The 19,645-nt window shown below is 47.6% G+C and overlaps 1 protein-coding gene across 2 annotated transcripts in view; it reads left to right on the forward strand.

The window, feature by feature from the left end:
* DCP2 (decapping mRNA 2) overlaps nucleotides 1–19,645 on the forward strand; it is a 330,233-nt gene that overhangs the window by 115,547 nt on the left and 195,041 nt on the right. For both annotated transcript variants that reach the window (XM_085632614.1, XM_085632615.1), the window contains exons 6-7: nucleotides 10,608–10,720; nucleotides 10,862–10,969. In XM_085632614.1, the coding sequence (XP_085488740.1) occupies nucleotides 10,608–10,720; nucleotides 10,862–10,969 (221 nt within the window). The remainder of the gene's footprint in view (nucleotides 1–10,607; nucleotides 10,721–10,861; nucleotides 10,970–19,645) is intronic.

Consider the following 19,645-nt stretch of genomic DNA (forward strand, 5'->3'; position numbering starts at 1 on the left):
GAAATGACAGGCGCAGTTACCAACAGAGGGTTCAAACCCCTCATTGGCAAAAGAACCAGGACCAGCAAGGTCAAAAGAAGCAGCAATACCAGTCCCGCAAGCCATCCAGGGGACGGGGTAACAACAGGCAGTCTAATGCTGGAAACAAAGCTCCGGGGAAGCAATGAGAAGCCGCTTCCTCCGATGCTGTCCACCGCTCCGGTGGGAGGAAGTGTTGCACATCATCTTCCAGAGTGGCAGTCCATCACAAAGGACAAGTGGGTACTGAATATACTGCGTCATGGGTACTCGCTTCGTTTCAGAAGTCACCCCCCATCGATTCCTCCTGTCAATTCATCCCAGCATCTAAAGCAGCTCAGAGAAGAGGTAGCGACGCTTGTACTCAAATCTGCAATAGAGAAAGTACCCATAAACCAAAGGGGAAAAGGAGTTTACTCCAGATACTTTCTCATTCAAAAGAGGAGTGTGAAGGTAGAGTTCAGACCCATTTTAGACCTACGGATACTGAACAAACACATAAGGAAGGAAAAGTTTCGCATGCTGGCGCTCCACCAAATATATCCTCTTCTCCGGATGGGCGATTGGATGTGTTCACTGGACCTTCAGGATGCATATTTCCATATTCCCATCCTAAGGAATCATCGAAAATTTCTCAGGTTTGTGGTAGGCAACTCTCACTATCAGTTCAAAGTCCTCCCATTTGGCCTGAAGTCAGCTCCTCGAGTATTCACAAAATGCGTGGCAGTAGTAGCGGCTGCTCTGAGGCGCGCAGGAGTCTTCGTCTATCCCTACCTAGACGACTGGCTAATAAAGGGCTCATCACCACAGAATGTGCGGTCACAGCTGTCGCTATGCCTAAACTTATGTTGCAAGTTGGGTCTCAGAGTGAATGCCAAAAAGTCCAATTTTTCACCAACACAGAGGATCCACTACCTGGGCGCAACTATAGACTCAGTAGTAGGAAAAGTGTTTCCTTCGGAGGAAAGACAGTCATCCATTATGCTAAAAGGCAGGCAGATTATAACCAACAATCTGTCGTCGGCAAGGCAAATCTCTTCTCTGCTAGGGGCCATGGCATCCTGCATCTTCCTAGTGCCCAATGCCAGGCTAAGGATGCGTCCTCTCCAGCAAGATCTCGAGGACAAATGGGATCAAAGGAACTCCCTGTGGGAAGAAAAGGTTTGTCTCTCCTCTGCAGCCAAACAGTCAGTCAAGTGGTGGCTGAAGCTAAGGAATCTACAAGTGGGGATCCCCTTTCATCAGGAGCCTCCAACTCAGACCTTAATCACCGACGCATCCCTTCAGGGATGGGGTGCGCATTTTGGGTCCCTGCAAACTCAGGGACAGTGGTCCAGCAGCGAGCGGTTGTACCACATCAACATGCTGGAGCTCAGGGCAGTCCACCTAGCCCTCAAAGCGTTCCTACCTGCGATAACGACGAGTACCATTCTAGTGCAGACGGACAATACCACCACAATGTACTACCTGAACAAGCAGGGGGGTACTCGATCCAGAACGCTCTCGCTGGAAGCTCAGTCCCTGTGGCACTGGATCCTAGTAAGGAACATCTCATTGAAAGCGGTGCACCTACCAGGAGAACTCAACGTGCAAGCGGACTTGCTCAGTCGGCATTTTCAAGAGCCAGAGGACTGGGTAATCAACGACGAGGTGTTAGAAGACATCTTTGGGGAATGGGGGCGTCCGCAAGTGGACCTCTTCGCGGACGAGCAAAACACAAAATGCCAAGGCTTCGCCTCAAGATACCATCGACCAGGATCCCTAGGGAATGCCCTTTTGATCAATTGGTCAATGACATTTGTGTACGCTTTTCCGCCTCTCCCACTAATCCCCAAGGTGGTGACCAAGTTGCAGAATTCATCTGCCAAGATGATCCTCATAGCACCGGACTGGCCGAGGCAGTGGTGGTACACGGATCTCCTACACATGTCGATCCGCCCCCACAAGCGGCTGCCGTGCAGGCCGGACTTGTTGTCCAAGATGCGGGGGAAGATTTACCATCCCAGCCTTCCCTCGCTGAGCTTAACAGCATGGCTCCTGAAGTCCTCCAGTATGGCCATCTGAACCTTCCCCAGGAGTGTATGTCCATACTGAAGGAAGCCAGGAGGCCTTCGACAAGACACTCCTACTTCTGTAAGTGGAAAAGGTTTTATATATGGTGTGCTCAGCATCATTATGATCCCACTAAATGCCAGGAGGATGTAATTTTGCCCTATCTTCTACATTTAGCGAGGGCAGGGTTGAAATTTTCATCCTTAAAGGTTCACCTAGCAGCCATAACAGCATACAGGCGTTCGCCTTCACAGCAGTCATTTTTTAAAGTGCAGGTAGTGAAGGATTTCTTGCAAGGACTCAAGAAAGTCTATCCCCCTGTTAGACCTCCCTCTCCTTCCTGGGAGCTAAACTTGGTTCTGTCGAAGCTCATGGGTTCTCCTTTTGAGCCTATTCATAAGGCTACCCTACAGCACCTCACATGGAAGACAGCATTTTTAATAGCCATCACTTCAGCACGGAGGGTCAGTGAGATACAGGCCCTCTGTTCTAAAGAGCCCTACACTATTTTTCATCTGAATAGGGTGGTGATGAGAACTCATCCTTCGTTCCTACCCAAGGTGGTATCGGGGTTTCATGTAAACCAAGCCATCTCCTTACCAACCTTTTTTCCCAACCCCTCCTCTCCAGCAGAGAGGGCGTTGCATTCTCTAGATGTCAAAAGGGTCCTGAAATTCTACCTAGATAGGACTAAGAATGTCAGGAAATCTGATCAATTGTTTGTGAACTATGGGGTTGTCCGTATGGGCTTTGCGGCTTCCAAACGTTCCATTGCTAGGTGGATTGTTTCAAGTATTACATTGGCCTACCAACTGGCTCAGAAACCATTGGGGGCGCGCCCTAAAGCGCATTCGACAAGAGGAAAAGCGGCTACCGCGGCTTTTCTCAATAATGTCCCACTCTCCGAGATCTGCAAGGCAGCCACTTGGAGATCTGTCCACACTTTTACCAGGCACTATTGTCTGGATTCGGACACCAGAGCAGACACTCAAGTAGGACAAGCCTCCTTGAGGAATCTGTTCCATGCATAATCATTTTCATGATTCTCTTTCTCCATGGGTGGTACAACCTTTGTTTCATTTGCCTGCAGGTGGAAGGGGAGCTTGCTACTCTATTCAGTGCTTATGACTATTGATGAGGATCCCCTGGAAGAGAAGGGTAAGTTACTTACCTGTAATCCTAGTTCTCTTCCAGGGGTATCCTCATCAAAGTCATAAGCAACCCACCCACCTCCCCAGGCAAATGAGAAGAAGTGTATTATTCATTATGGAAAGGATATATCTTTGTGTTTAGGACTACGGTCCCGCAAAGAACAACTGACCTAACTGTCACCCCTGAGGCATGATGGGATATGGAAGTCAGGGCTGCCTTAAAGGCACGGTGCCAGTTTTTACCTGTACAGGGCTTTTTAGTCTCTATGGTATTATATTGCAATGCAGCCTGCAGGCTGGCAATGTGTTGTGCATCTGTGTTTTTCCACAGTTTGTTCTCTTTATTTTTTGCTTTCTCATGAGTGTTTACCTCATTAAAAAAAAAAAAGAGATTTAGGTGTATTGTTATACCTTTATATATACATATATATATATATATATATATGTGTTATTGGATGTGTATATTTACATTGCCTAGCCTTTTATGGAAGCTGCATTTGCTTGGAAAAAATGATATATGTTTATACATATACAGAGCTGTATATATGTATGTTTTTTACATATATAATTTTATTATTTCCGTGGTCCCCGCACATGGGCGGGAATATTCAGTGCTTATGACTTTGATGAGGATACCCCTGGAAGAGAACTAGGATTACAGGTAAGTAACTTACCCTTTTCTACCGTAAACCTAACTAATTGAATGCTCTCAGATGATAATAAACCTTCTCCTCCCACCAACCTCGCGATAACATGCCAGGACAGGTAAATTAGGTGGTGGAGTGGCATCCTTTTACTTGAACTCGACCCAGTGCAAGAGCTTAAGTTGTGAGCAGTTTTCCATCCGGCTAATTTCTATCAGAGAAATTGAAGTCTCCCGGCATGAAACACTCCAAATGTCCTTTTGGAAGATAGACACCTCTTTAGAGAACAACTTATTAGAAGTCATGGTAAAGAAATAAAATTCTACCTCAAGCATCTTAATTTTAGAGGAGAAATTGGTTCTGCGAAAAAGTTCAAGGAAATTATTTGAAAATGTCAATAAAATGCAACCCCTCCGCCGATACCAGCTTGCACAAGTGATAAATGTGAAAAATTCTCCATGGTGTTGGAAAAAAATGAAAAAGCTCAGAAGTCCCCGTCTTCGAATCATGATGACACAACTCAAAATACCATACCAACCTGATCAATGTCTCCTTAACCTTAGGGGAAGTATCATACTGCTTAAAAATGTGCAAAGTCTTCCCTCCCCTAAAAACAATCTGTGTGGGAACACAGCTGTAGGTATATGACCCCCTTAATACATTTTAATTCGGCTTAAGGATGGGATGTATCAAGTATCGGCAATCCTCCATTAATTCCATGACATGCTGCACACACACGTGCTGCACACATACTTAATGAATACTTCATGATCTGTCAGCTATGTTTGACACAAAATATCACTATTCCCTCCTAAATGGACTGGAAGAACGAATGGGAGTGAAAAGGGCAGTTCTCAGGATGTTTGCCCTCTGCCTAAAAAACACAACAAATCTGAATTCCCCTCACCCATCCTCCCTCTCTTCTAGGGAGTTCCACAAGGTTCTGTCATATCCCCCAATCTATCCAACTTGCACTTTGAACCTAGGGAGACTCTTCTTGAAATGTTCGTTCTCTTACTTTCATGTATGTGCTGATTACACTCTTCTGTTTATGAAGATCTCCTTCCTGAAGACGTTGCTTGCGTTTCCAAGATTCTCACCAGTTTTGGATGTGTGATCAAAATCTGAAACTGAAGCCTGTAAAAACAGAATTTCTCTCCACTACACAGTGTTCTACTCCGATTTGAACCTGGGTCAGCAGTCTCAACGTATTGCACTGCAAGCTTCTTATCACCGTTTGCGACAATTCGCTGGGATTTACCCTAGACAAAAACCTAAACATTCACACACATAAATTCCATAGCCAAAGGTGCACCTTGTCGGATCAGACTCTTAATTCAGCCTTGTTGAGAACTTTCATCCCGAATCAAGCTTTAAATCAGTGGTAAAATACTTCGTTCTTTCTGTGATTGATTATGGAAACACTATATTATCAGGCACCCCTGAATGTGGCCCTCCAGTCTCCTGCAAAGTTAATAGCAGGAACAGAAAGATTCAGCACTCATATACTGACTTTCCTCAAGTGTTTTCCCATCGAAGCCTAAAGCAAATTTAAGCTTATTCATAGTGCATAAGTGTCCACACAATGAATTACCCGAGTATCTTAGACATAAATTAATCATATCTGGAGGAATCCGCTCTCTACGAACTGCAGGAAATACCTATCTTCAAGAAAAACAAGCTCTTAATGAATATTTTAGGGAGAGAGAAATAAGGTATATTATGATTTTATCCCGCAGATCATTTGGCACAAAACCCTTTTATGACCTGTTCAAAAGGAAGTCTTAGTCCTTTTACTGCAAAGACACTATGGCCTCGAATTATCTTTTTGACCGATACTTAACTCGCTTGATGGGTGACAATGTGTGAGAACTCTGGGTTGCCTTCCAGTAATCCTATATGTCGATTTTTCCCACTCCATAGTATGTTGAGAAACATTCTGTTGCTGTGTGATTGTTGCATAGTTTATAATGTACTTAAAGTCTAGTCTGCCGACTTTGGTATAGCGATAAGCATCCATGTAAAGTTCTGTGTTATCCATCCAGTTTACTATGTGCTGTATGAACCCTTAACTCAGTAAGTTGCATACTCTGTTCCTTATGTGCATGTTCTACTTTTAATATATAAAATGGATTTTCAGGGATGGTTATTAGATCCTTCAGTTAACAAGCATTTGCAATGCAATAGGTCTCGCATTTGCAAGAGTTTGAGCTATTGGCATTGTAAATGACAATGCCTTTTATTTATGTGTTGTTTTTTAAAACAGAAAATAATAGGCATTGTCATTTACAATGCCAATGGCTCCAACTTTGGCAAATGCGAGATCTATTGCATTGCAAATGCTTGGGGGTGCGGTGCTTTGCAGTGGTTAATTTGTAATAAAAAATAAGTGCTGTGGCTCACGTCAGGAGGCAGCTTACACCAGTCTATTTTTCCTGTTAGCTCTGGCCTAACACAGAACCAACAAAACTACAAGTGGGAGGGGATGTGGCGCAGTGGCCAGAGCTGCCGAGCTCCGAGCTCGGGACCCAGGTTCGGTACTTGGCGTTGGCTCAACATCCTGTGATTCTGGGTGAATCACTTAATCTCCCTGTGCCTAAGGACAAATGAATGTGTCCTTAACTGGTGCTCAAGCACTGGTGTTGATGAGTAAGTGCCGGTGCTGAGCCCCGGAAACCCCCCCCGGCTCAAATTAAGCACTGGTGCTTTGACTCAGGACCTCTTTCCTTCTGCCAAGTATGTCTTTGAGCCCTGCCCAACAGCAGTGTAACGTGAAATAATTAGGGGACCCTGCTGAATGTGGTGAGGAGAACTCCATATCGCATAGATATTCATAGATCTTTGACTGCTGGGGCTGCAGAGGTCTGCAATAAGTCCTTTGCCTCGCCCATTACAAGCACACAGCACTGTATTTTCACTTGAAAAAGCACTGGCAAACCCAATAGTTCTCTGTTTAATGTGCTAAACTAATGCTGCATTAAAACATTAGTGCAAGACGCACAAGGGAGCCGGCAGATACAGAAGGTTATAGCTGTAAAATAGTCCCACTTGAAGATCAATGGAAGGACTCAAGTAGAGGCAGAAGGATATATCTAAAGAGGCAATACCATTAGGTGAGAGATGGATAGGCCACGGGGCCAAGGCAGGAGTTGATTTGACCAAGACTCTGGCCAGTGGCTGAAACTGTTTGGTTGAAGAAAGTCAGTGATTGGAGGAGCGGACCCAACGCCTCCTCTATATATACAGAAAGCGATGCACTGTCAAAACAACACATTAGTCAAGGCCTCATGCAGGAAAGATGGCGACAGAATGAGCTGAATACAGTAGAACACAATTACTCTGCCTCAGTCCTCACTACTGGGACATATTGGGGGGCGGGGGGGGGGGCGCTACAGCCACAATGGTGACTCTCCTCCCTGAATGGTTGAGGGTGGCAGCATTACTCCAGGACTTCCTGCTCCTTTTGTGGTGACGATACAAGGAAAAGAGGGCATGGTTCGGCAAATTTGTAAAGCCACTGCCAGCCCTTTCTTTTGGGCCCTCTTAAGCGGGACTTATTCTAAATAATCTTTTTAGTGTTACAGGGCTCTTCAAACTCAATAATGGCCATAGCCCCAGCAAGAATAGAAAGACCGGTATGGCACAGTATCCTCTGAAGTGCCACGCAATCGGGGCTGCTAGCAGGACGCCAGTCTCTGCCTGGACAGCCGAGGGATCTGAACAACCCTAAGACTGGCCTGGGACCAGGTCAGAGAAGAAGTGCACTCTGACCCGGGAGGAACGAGTGTCCTATGAGGTGGTGCAAAGGAAGAACCTGAGGCGCTGATGTGAACTGCTTCACCTGGAAGTAAATGAGTCACTATAAACAGTTAATGTAATCAGCCTGTGTTAAAATCCGGCACTGCGTATTGACGGAGGGCATGCGGCCTAGCGACAAGTGCTCCAGCGCCGGCCTTCACTCCGCATCCTGTGATTCTGGGCAAATCACTTAAACTGCCTATGTCCTCCTGTAAAGCGCTGCGAGGATCTCGGTTCAAGTTCGCGCTATAAAAAAGCACAAAAAATAATCAATTGCCGGGGGGTCACACCATATTATACTGTTAGTAATAAAACCTGCGGTCTATCCAATGTCCCCTCTGTAGAATAAAGTTGTGTTTTTTAATTTACGAGGAATTAAAGCAACGAAACCGCTATTAAATGCAGACCACATTTCTTTTTACATTGCACGCACTTTTTGCACATTACACACACACAACGTGTAGCAAGGAATGAAGAACAAAATGCATTCGAGTCTGGGAAGGGTTGTAAACGCTGCACATATCAAGGGGTGGGGGCAATTAAAAGAACAGCCTACCCTGGGTACCATTACAGTGAACTGCACCCTGGGTCCCGCCCCTTCCCATTAACTAGTTGCAGGCGAGAAGGCACCTCCTGCTGTGACACCCCATTTCCCATGGCGGGGAAACGTGAAGTCAGCGGCCCAGACGCAGCTTTGGTCTTGGAAAAGCACTCAGTGGGGAAAGGTTTGACTGATGCAGGAAGGGAGGTCCCTTTGAAGCTGCGGTGTGTCCGCTCGTAAAGGACAAAGTGGCGACAGCCCCCGCCCCCTCACCTTTGGACAGAATGTCACATCCAGTCAGAGATAAGCAGCGCCCGCCCCACGTGGCCGCGACCGTCTCCGGGAGGGCTCTATCACGTGAGAACCATCGCTCTCGAAGCTAAATTACAAATCCATGGGAAATGAGAAAGGGGGGGGAGGCAGCTGGAAGCGGTGGGTGGATGAGAAGAGTGGGGCGTCCAGTGCCATTTAAAACGCTGCATTTATTTATGACCAGACTTGAGCGCGATGCTCGCGCCGCACACCTTCCAAGACAGCGCCGCCGAAGCACGGGGGAATGTTTCTCTTCAGCCTGGGGGGAGGGGGGTCATCCGTGGTCTGGTCAGCCTGGCACAGACGTGGACTCCGCTCTAGTGCTATTTAAAACGCTGCATTTAATTATGACCAGACTTGAGCGCGAGCCACTCGCCTTCCAGTGCTGCTAAATGCACCAGCTTGAGTACGGCGTGTTTTTTTTTATGAGGGAAGACGGGTGACGCTTGTTCTGAGGCTTGCACTATAGTAAGGCCACTCTACAAGTGCCTATATCAAAGTGACAATTGTGAGCAGCCGTCTTCCAAATAGTGCTCACGCTGCAATTGGAAATAGAGATCGGTGACCCATGAACTCTCTGCTTTGTTTTGGATGAGTATACAAAGGAGAGAGATCGAATTTCTGCCAACACTACGATGTGTTTCTTGTCCATGGTGATTTGTTTGCTTTTTGTAAACATTATGAAGGAAGAAAAAGCAAAGTGAAAAGACTTGAGCGCGACGCTCGCGCCGCGCACCTTCCAAGACAGCGCTGCCGAAGCACGGGGGAATGTTTCTCTTCAGCCTGGGGGGAGGGGGGTCATCCGTGGTCAGGTCAGCCTGGCACAGAATTGGACTCCGCTCTATGCTATTTAAAACGCTGCATTTATTTATGACCAGACTTGAGCGTGAGCCACTCGCCTTCCAGTGCTGCTAAATGCACCAGCTTGAGTACGACGTGTTTTTTTTTTTAAAAGGGAAGACGGGTGACATCCTTTGTGCTTGAATGCATTATGCATGCATGGACTTGGGTTCCGTTCTAAAATTTGCTGCATTTATAAATTGTCATGCTTGGATTTATTTAGGCCAAACACTACGACTTTACCTAGCTAGCCTAGCACACTAACAACAAGCATTGGCCGCACGCGCGCCTCGCGCTTAAAGTTAAAAAAAAAAGAAAAAAAAAAGACAAGGCTGGCAGAGCGTGGCGCGCGTGCGCTTGGGGGCGGGGAAGCGCATTCCAGGTGGGGGAGCGGACCCTTTGAAGTGCTCCCAAAAAGCGGATTGCATGGCGGCACGATGCGCGTGATTGTGCGCGTGCTAACCATGCAATCCGCTTTTTGGGAGCACTTTTAAAAGCCCCTTACAATAGTCTCGCTTTGCTATCGCTTACGCGATAGCAAGGCGAGACCTAAAAATGATATATTGAAATGGTTATATCAAGGGTATTAAGAGCCGAAATAGCCCTGTCTTAATTTAGACCCGCTAGCTCAGTCCCTACCAATTATTTTACCTTTAGAAGACATTCTTTCCAATATGGAAGAATGAGAAGAGGAGTTGAGTTCAATGTTGCAGCAACTTATAACAGCAATCATATTACTACTAGTTCTGTGGCATATTTCAATGGCTTATTTCAAAGATCTCGTTGCAATAGCAGAAATATATATATAATCGATATGGCACCCAGAGCAAATGATGTTTCATTGAAATAAGTTAGGAAAACGAGAAGAACAAGGAAGGCTGTTTAGAGATATGAAATTATTAGCTTTGGTATCGCCCTGTGATGAATGTGAGGTAATCAAGTTATATTTGCAACAGTATAAAGTGCAATGAACTCCCCTGTATCAAAAGTTACATGTATGTTATTGGTCCATGCCGTCCGATATACAGAATATTTTTTCAGGCCATTCTACCTTCAATTTCAAATACTGGATCTACCTTGTCTCTGAATATGGAATGACAATCTAAGGTTGACTTAAGTCTGTGTGTTGGCCTAGCACACCAACATTTTGATGTTCGTAAACCGTGCAGATTAATATGTGCCGATTTATGCTGATTGTAATGCATGCAATATGCTTCTAGGGTTAATTTTGTTTCCAATGTTGCTTTTCAGAACATTGAATGGTTTCCAATCGAAAAATTACCGTGTCACAGAAATGACATGACCCCAAGGTCGAAGCTTGGTTTGGCGCCGAATAAGTTTTTCATGGCCATTCCCTTTATCAGGTATGTAGTTCAAAGCAAGCTGCCGAATTTACACAGCCAAGGACTACTCTTGCCTGCCTCTACCAGACACACATCCTTTGAGCACTCCATTTAATTAATTAATTAATTAATTAATTACATTTTAGTTTAACTTTTTCGTAGACCCTTACGAGACTGGATTAACAGAAGGTTTGGAGACTCCTCGGACAGCGACAATGGCCAGGTGTCTAATGGCAGCACTCCCTCCAAGCCTAACGCAGAAAAGATCAAGTAAGGCAGTTGAATAATATTGACTCTTTTAACTGATAATTCCTTTCTTAGGAAACTTTTGGTTGTTTTTATGCTAGCCTTGATTCTCTGCCACACGTAATGGGTGTCTGTTGGTTGCACTCCATGTAAGCTAAATATAGACGAGCCCGTCCATATTTAGTACGCGCGTTTGTCCTGGTTGTTTCGCATTTGTTGTAGATTTGTAGACTTATTTTTGATTCTTGACTATATAGTCAAAATGTGTGGCGCAAACGCTCGCTCCTATTATCTCCCACTGCATACAGTATCACGTGTAATTTCAGTTTTTCCACTGAGCTGAAATACTGTGTCGAACACTTGGTTCGCTTGGCCGCTGAGCGAGGTGGTTGGATTGGTTGAGTGCACCGTGGAGGCAGCCCCTGTCGGGCGTGTGTGCAGCAAAAACCAAAGGAAATGATGGACGGAGTGTTGAACATGGCAAGCACTCACCCCCAGTCAACTGATCTGGGTTTAATCCATCACCGTTCTTTAGCCCACTCTGCCACCCCAGTTCAGACATGGCCATATGCAAATCAGTCTGATCCTGTGCCTCATGGGAACAGTCCAGCCCAAACTGCCAAGCCATGTCTTCCCTGGACCAGAAACAAGCTTCCTAGGCGTGTGTGCAGAGCAGCTCCTGGAGCCACAGACAATAAGCCGCTTGCCTTCCTCGCCGAGTTTGACGGGAGACAAAGAAAAGAAAGATTCTATACATTCATCAAGAATGTGAAAGTGTGACGTGAGTAAAGGCTTTGCTCTAGTGTGACATTCAATATAGGGGGAAGCCAGTCTGCAGTATCCACTGCTGCTGTGAGGGGAACGGCCATCCACCGCCAGTCCTCCAATCCATCGTCGTGAGGGGAACGGCTGCCCGGGGGACAACAACCCCCAGAATCCCCTGAGCCTCGCACACCCAGTGACGCTGCAACTGTGCCAGGAGGTGCGGTAAGAGCCCGCTGCACTTCCGTGGCGCGGGAAGCCAGTCTGCAGTATCCACCGCTGCCGTGAGGGGAACTGCCACCTTTGCCTACCTGCTGCAGTGAGGGGAACGGCCATCCACCACCAGTCCGCCAATCCATCATCGTGAGCGGAACGGTTGCCTGGGGGACCACAACCCCCAGAATCCCCTGAGCCTCGCGCACCCAGTGATGCCGGAACCATGCCAGGAGGCGCGTTAAGAGCCGCGCTGCACTTCCGCGGCGCGGGACACGTGTGGGTGTGACCGGGCCGCTGCCCGGGCACAGCCCGGGTCAAGGGCGTGCCCGTCTGCGCCCATCAGAACCCGAAGTAGACCGGGCTGGGCTGTACCCTTTGATTTTGCAGTGTGATCATCCTGCTGTTTCTGGACTCGTGCAGGAAATGTTCCATAAGGTGGGTGTCTTCACTGTACAACTAATCCACATATTGCCAGAACAATCTTTTCAATGACTTATAGTTTTATAACCTGTTTCAACTTCGCCTTCTGTGAGAACCCTCCAGCAGAACATATTATATTGTGACTGGACTTTAGTTCCCTCTCCAAATTGACCAGCCAAATTGATCCAAAAGGAGATTGGTACGGTTGAACACGTTTCTGTTGGCCAACTAAAATAGGGAGGAGTACCTGCCCAGGGCCATTGTCAAGATGCTACAGAGGGCTATAGGGGTGGTTTCAAATGAGATTGAACTGACTGAAAGACGTTTATCAATAAAACCAGACTTAGCCCAGTCCATGTTTAATACTGAACAACAATCTGCTCTGTCAACTACCAATCCAGACCCCCCAAGGGCCCAATTTAGAACAGGTGCTTTAGTACATGACATGCCAGCTCTGGACTTGCACACTGGGGATACTCCTCTGGATGTACGACAAAGAGGGAATGTTAAAACTGCTGCGAAAGCTGGGAAAACCCGGAAGAAGGGAGCCAAGGAACTCGCAGAAGATGGGGCTGCAGGGAATGTAGGGTTGGAGAGGTAAGTTAATGAAGGCCCAGAAGAACCACTGTGGGTGTCAAATCTGGTCAGGGATTTACATCTGGAAATAAGAACTATAATTAAGGAGGGGTTGACCTCTCTGACCACTAGGGTAGATAATTTTGCATCTTTATTAGATGTTTATTTTAGTAAGGCAAGACCTAGGGAGAAAGATCCCTACCAACAGATCAAGTCCCCAGCTCACCCAGCCCACCTAAGAAAAAAACATGTTTTAGAAACCATTTGTAATCCGACTCCACAAGTTCATAGCAATAGGGAAGATGTGGTTGTTTGTCTGAATACATCTAGTAAACCAATCAATACTATTACCAGTCCAAAAAGTCAGGAATTAAGACAAAGGTGGGAGGCTGGTAGAAAACAAAGATCCCCAGTAGAAGAACCCCAAGCAGGAACAAATATGCAAGACTTGGGTACAAAGTGCAGAATTAGAGAGGGGCAAGATCTGAGAAATATGGTATTAGAGGGTAGCTCAGACTTACCATGTATCAATCTTCCCCCTGACTCCAAACCATATGTCCTGATTCTAACAAATGTGCCAGAACCTAAAAAGGGGCAAAGGGAATTGCATTATGAGCCAAAAAATAAATGTATTTTCTGGTTGTCAAAACAACTCCAATTTTCCTATAAGGATGCGAGTGAGATTCTATTCCTGCGCAGGGTGAGGTGGATAGGCCAAAGAGTAAAAAATTTAGATGGCGATACCATTGTGATTAATTTTAGAAATCCACAGGTTGTTAGGACACTCTTAATGCGAACCCACCACAGGCATGAAGGGGGCATTAGGCCCCTTCCATTGGGGTACTTCTACCCCCCGAGATCGGCATCAGATAACAACCCATGGGCAGTCTGTGGAGTAGGGCCCAGACGTCTGTATGAGCAAAACTTTACCAGGGGGCAAGAGTACACAAATCTACTTTCTTTTAACCTTCCACTTGCAAATAGATTTGCTCCCTTGGATTCCGTTGACTGACTAAAATCTATACAGCAATCAAATTCGGAATCAAGGAAAATAGAACAGACAGCAAGGAGGGCTGAGGGAGTAGAAGCTGTCTATAGTGAAGGAATGGAGAGGCCCCCCCCTACATCACACTGTATCAGGTACATCATTAACGATAGTACAAACTCCCATAGGCCATCGGCAGCTGACCCCAGTATTTGCAACTACTAATTCTGTTTATTCTGCCATCGGGACTAGTACCAACCCAACTACAGTAGTTTATGGCAATATAAATCAATCTCTAAACAACAAGCCCAAGTTTCATGTTCTATCCTGGAATATTGCGGGCTTGATTTCTAAACAGGGCAACTCGGAGTGGGGATCCCTTATTGATGCAAATGCCATCTGCATGTTCCAGGAGACTTGGGCCAGAGAAGACACCCATAGATTGGGTTACGCAACTTTTTGCTAAACAGCCACGAGTGGGGGAAGGGCAAGACCTGCGGGAGGACTTTGTGTCTGGGTTGCTGTGCACTTGGGCTGCACTGCAAAACAGATCTACACATCTTCACGTGACATACTTTGTGTCATCCTGAGTTTCCCCACCAAGATTAGAATGGCCATAATTAATGTCTATTCTCATCGGGTTAGCTACGGCCAGGAGTCATCAACTCTTGAGCATTTGTCAACCTTTTTACACACCATCCCTTATCGCACTCTGGTGGTACTTGCTGGCGACTTTAATTGACAGTATGAACCACTGAAGGGCCTAATTGGGGGCGATATTGATGAGGAAGACCAGTACTGGTCTATTCCAGAACTGAATGCTCCACCAACTCGAGCCTTGACCCCTCTGGTGCTTCAAATGAACACTCTTACATTGACCCATTCCTTTAGGGCTTGTAATGGTCGAACTAAATCTGATTCCCCAGCAAACCATACTTATAATAGACCCGGAAGCTCATCCATTTTAAATTACATCCTGATGGATAGTAAATCCTGGTGTTGGATGTTTGTTTATAAGGTCATACCTAGATATGATAGCGACCACAACGCCTTGATCCTAGAGATGGCATCACCTTGCTCTAAGGGTGTTCAAGCAGGTAATCATTTAAATGGGCCCAGGTTAACTTTGACTAGTTGTAGGAGGCGAGTGAAATGGGGGGCCATCTGCAACTCCCAAAATAAGTTGACCTCCCTCTATAAAATTGTTACTCCATACCCTAAGGTCGCCAATCAATTTAGTTATATACCAGTCTATAATACAGCCCTAGCAGAAATGGGGAGAAATCATAAAGACCTAGTATGTGATCTGGCTAACATCTTCTTCCCTGTTGTAAAATTCAAACAAAAAGTGTCTATGGGCCACTCCTGGTATAATGGTGATTGTCGAAGGGCCAAGCAATCATTGATCCTAACGATCACAGTGAAGGATAAACCAATGATAAGAGATAAGCGGATAGCTTATAAAAACATAATCAATGCAGCAAAAAAACAGTGGGAGGGTGACAAATGGGACAGCATGAGGGCTGCTCTATGTTCTAGGGATATGCGGACCTTCTGGAACCAAGTTAATACCGGCTGCAAAGAGGGTAAATCGGCAATAGAGCCAAATCTTGGGGCAGACATCTGGAGGGCCCACTTCAAGTCGCTATATGCAGGGGGAGAGGAAGAAGTAGGAAAAGCTATGGGCTTTCTAATTAGCTTACAGCAGTCTTTCCTCAATGCCCCAGAAATCTCCTTAAAAGAGATAATGGATGCATTGAACAGAGTAGCTCCTGCTAAAGCGCCAGGCCTAGACAAGATCCCAGGTGATGTTTTTAGGAACAAACCTACTGTTCGAGGCATGTGGGCTGCTGAATTCATATCTGTGCATAGATCGCCGCCTAGTGTTGGGTCCGGATGTTTGCACGTTGTTGTCCTGGAAGAGTCTTCGAAGTATCCTTGGATAGGTGACTCCTCCCCTGGACTACAGTGCGCATGGGCATCCCCTCCATCCTCAGATTGTTTTTTTCCGCCATTGGGTTCGGATGTGCTATCTTAGCTCAAGTTAGGAAAAAATTTTGTCGAGGCCAAAAGGCCTTTAGTTCGCGTCGGTACTGTTTATCGATCGGTTTTCGATACCACCTTGTTAGTTTACTAACTTTCAGGACCGACTTTTTTCGCATTTACCTGTCCATCGACTACTTCGACGATGGAATCGAGGACGCCATTCAAGAGGTGTCCGGTGTGCAATGCGAAGTACCCCCACATCGACGTCCATCCGGTGTGCAACAAATGCCTTTCGCCGGACCACGACGAATCGACATGCATGGCCTGTGCCCGGTTCCGTTCCAAAAAGACTCTACGGAATCGACGAGCGGCGAGACTCGAAGCGCAGCACGCGGCACCGGCACCAGCGGACATCTTCAACGAGGCCGAAGATGTCGAAGAATTGGAAGTCCTACCCTCCAGTCCCGTTTCCGAACACGACTCCGGATCGGACGAAGTCGACGAATCACTCTTCCACAGAGGTGAAGACGACACCGAGGTAGGAGACGACGAGGAGGCCTTAGGGGCCGAAGAGAGTAGCTCCAATGATGAACAAGGCCTACCTGTTCAGACCGAAGAAAGCCCAGTGCCACAGTCTATGGCTCCGGTCGAGGGATCGCCTTCGGGCCTTACCCGAGACCCATCCCGCAGTTCTTCGGCCCCGCCCTCGGGCCCGGCCTCGGACATTAAGCGGCAGCCATTACTGCCTAAACCGGCTGGTTTCACTTCTACAAAACCGAAACCGAAAGCTGCACCGGTTCAAACGAAACCGAAACCGAAAGTGGCGCTAGTCGGATCGAGGCCTCCCACGCCTTCGACGCCAGTGAAACGCGTCGGCACCGAGCGCACCAAGAGAGACTTTGGTGCCGAACTTGAAGCGGGCGACGTCGGAGTCGACGTACGGAAAAAGGCCTTCGGCGCCAACAAACCTGCTCAACTCCCGGCGCCGACGCCACCGACACCGAGGACCGCACTGCCTGCTACGTCTCGCATCGCTCCCTCGACAACACCAAAGCCTCCCGCATCGAAAACGTCGACGGTCATTTCCACACCTCGACTCGATGAACCACCGGCGCCGAAAAAGTCCACGGCCGCCTCTACGAACCTGGTCGGTGCAAAAGCCTCAAAGGCGCTCCAAACGCGACCCTTTGCGGCACAAAGCAGCAAAACCAAGACTTCCCTCCAGGACCCGTCGGGTTCCGGACCGATCGACGCTCCGGCAGCCTCTTCGGTGCCAGCCAACATTACCTTTGGCTTGCCTCCGTCCACAATCCCGAAAATATTCCAACTCAGGACACGGGTCACCCAGTCCACGATTACACCTGCCGAGACGTCTCCGGCACATGTCATCGACGCCAACACTGGCAGAATGATTCTCCACGAGCGGAGAATAACTTCGGAACCACCGTTGGACCCTTTCAGGATCCCACCAAAAAGGAAGCTGCCTGTAGAATCAGAACCTGTCCTTTATGAACCTTTCCACTCATCCTACCAGGAACCACAATTATTCTCTCGCACGCACTCCGACACGGATGCGTTGGAGGACTACATGGAGGACCAAATCCCCTACCGTGGAGACATAGACCCTGATGACCAGCAGGACCCTGATCACACTTGGGGCGACCCTGTAGACCCAGGTGCACCTCTCGATGCACAGGACCCACAACTCTATGGGGCAAAAACATCTCCCACAGAGGATACTGCAGCCTTCAATGCTCTTATTGAACGTGCTGCGAATAACCATGGGGTGCAGCTTCACTCTGACACCATCGAAGATGACTTTCTTATGGACACTTTCGCATCCTCAGAACGGCATGTAAAGACTCTGCCCATGTTGAAAGGAGTCCTCAAACCAGCCAAGGACATTTTCAAGGAACCCACCAGGGCACGAGTGATAAACCCCAGGATTGATAAGAAATACCGATCAGCACCTGGGGACCCTACTTACATCAGAGGCCAATTACCACTAGACTCCATTGTCGTAGCGAATGCTCGCAAGAGGGCACACTCGCAAACGACAGGTGACGCTCCTCCCCCGGACAAAGAGTCCAAGGTGTTAGAGACCTCTGGCAAGCGAGTTGCCGCCCAAGCTGCCAACATATGGCGCATAGCCAACACTCAAGCGCTCCTTGCTCGCTATGATAGAGCGCACTATGACACACTGGAGCAACTATTCCAACATCTCCCTGACCAGTTCAAAGAAGGCGCAGAAATTCTCATCAGAGAAGGACAGCTACTCACGAATGCTTCCATCAAGTGTGCACTAGATGCCGCTGACACAGCTGCCAGGGCCATAAACACAAGCGTCATGCTGCGACGACATGCCTGGTTACGAATCTCTGGATTCAAGCCTGAGGTACAAAATAATATACTCAACCAGCCTGTCAACCCCGACTATTTATTCGGGCCGGAGGTTGACACCACCCTTGAAAAGATCAAAAAGGACACGGACACTGCAAAGTCCATGGGCGCCCTCCAAACTCAGTCCTTTCGGAGCGGCTCCTTTCGTCGCCCCGGAAACAAGGGAGCAAGTAGAGGACAGGGGTCACAACAAACGTATAACAAAGGCAATACACAGACCACCTACGATAAAAACACCCGAGGTGGATATCGTGGCTCCAGTACAAAGGGCAGAGGACGCGGCTACGGCAACACCAGGTCCTCCCCCAAAAACAAGCAGTGACGCCCTCTCCCTTCCTCCCGACCACATAACACCTGTCGGGGGAAGGCTACAAAGGTTCCTGTCCACGTGGAACTCCATCACCACGGACAGGTGGGTCAAAGATATTGTCAAATACGGTTACTGTCTAGAGTTAACCTCCACTCCACCCATAATACCGCCAAGAAACCGTCCAATGTCCTCAGAGCACTTAACGCTCTTACAGCAGGAGGTGCAAAGTATGCTTCTAAAAGGCGCTATAGAGGTCGTACCCGTCCACGAGCAGGGTACGGGAGTGTACTCCCTCTACTTCTTAATACCAAAAAAGGACGGGTCACTCAGACCTATATTAGACCTAAGACCCCTGAACCGGTACATTCTTTCAGAGCACTTTCACATGCTCACTCTCCAGCAAGTCCTTCCGCTTCTCAAGCAGGGAGACTTCCTAGCCACGCTGGACCTCAAGGATGCGTATTTCCACATCCCCATTCACCCCTCACACAAAAAATACCTCAGGTTTACTGTTCAGGGTCAGCATTACCAGTTCAAAGTCCTTCCCTTCGGCGTGACAACAGCGCCCAGGGTTTTCACGAAGTGCCTAGCTACGGTGGCAGCACATCTACGGAGGCAGCACATACACGTCTACCCCTACCTGGACGACTGGCTCGTTCAAGCGAAGTCAGCCCAGCAATGTGCCAGCCACATGTCCCGCACCATTCACCTTCTTCACAGTCTGGGATTCTCACTAAATTACCCAAAGTCCCATCTCCAGCCCGCACACGTACAACAGTACCTAGGTGCGACTATAGACACTCTGGCGGCCACAGCTCAGCCAAATTTAGTGAGGATCAACAGCATGCAACTGCTGATCTCCAAGTTCAAACCCAAACACTCACTTCAAGCGCGAGTGTTCATGCAGTTGATAGGCATGATGGCCTCCTGCATCTTCATAGTCCCACACGCGAGATTACATATGCGCCCGCTTCAGGAGTGCCTAGCACGTCAGTGGAATCAGGCTCAAGGACAGCTAAAAGACCTAGTGTTGGTGAGCGGTCGG

This window comes from Triturus cristatus, chromosome 2_1, assembly GCF_964204655.1.
Source record: "Triturus cristatus chromosome 2_1, aTriCri1.1, whole genome shotgun sequence".
Lineage (NCBI taxonomy): Eukaryota > Metazoa > Chordata > Amphibia > Caudata > Salamandridae > Triturus > Triturus cristatus.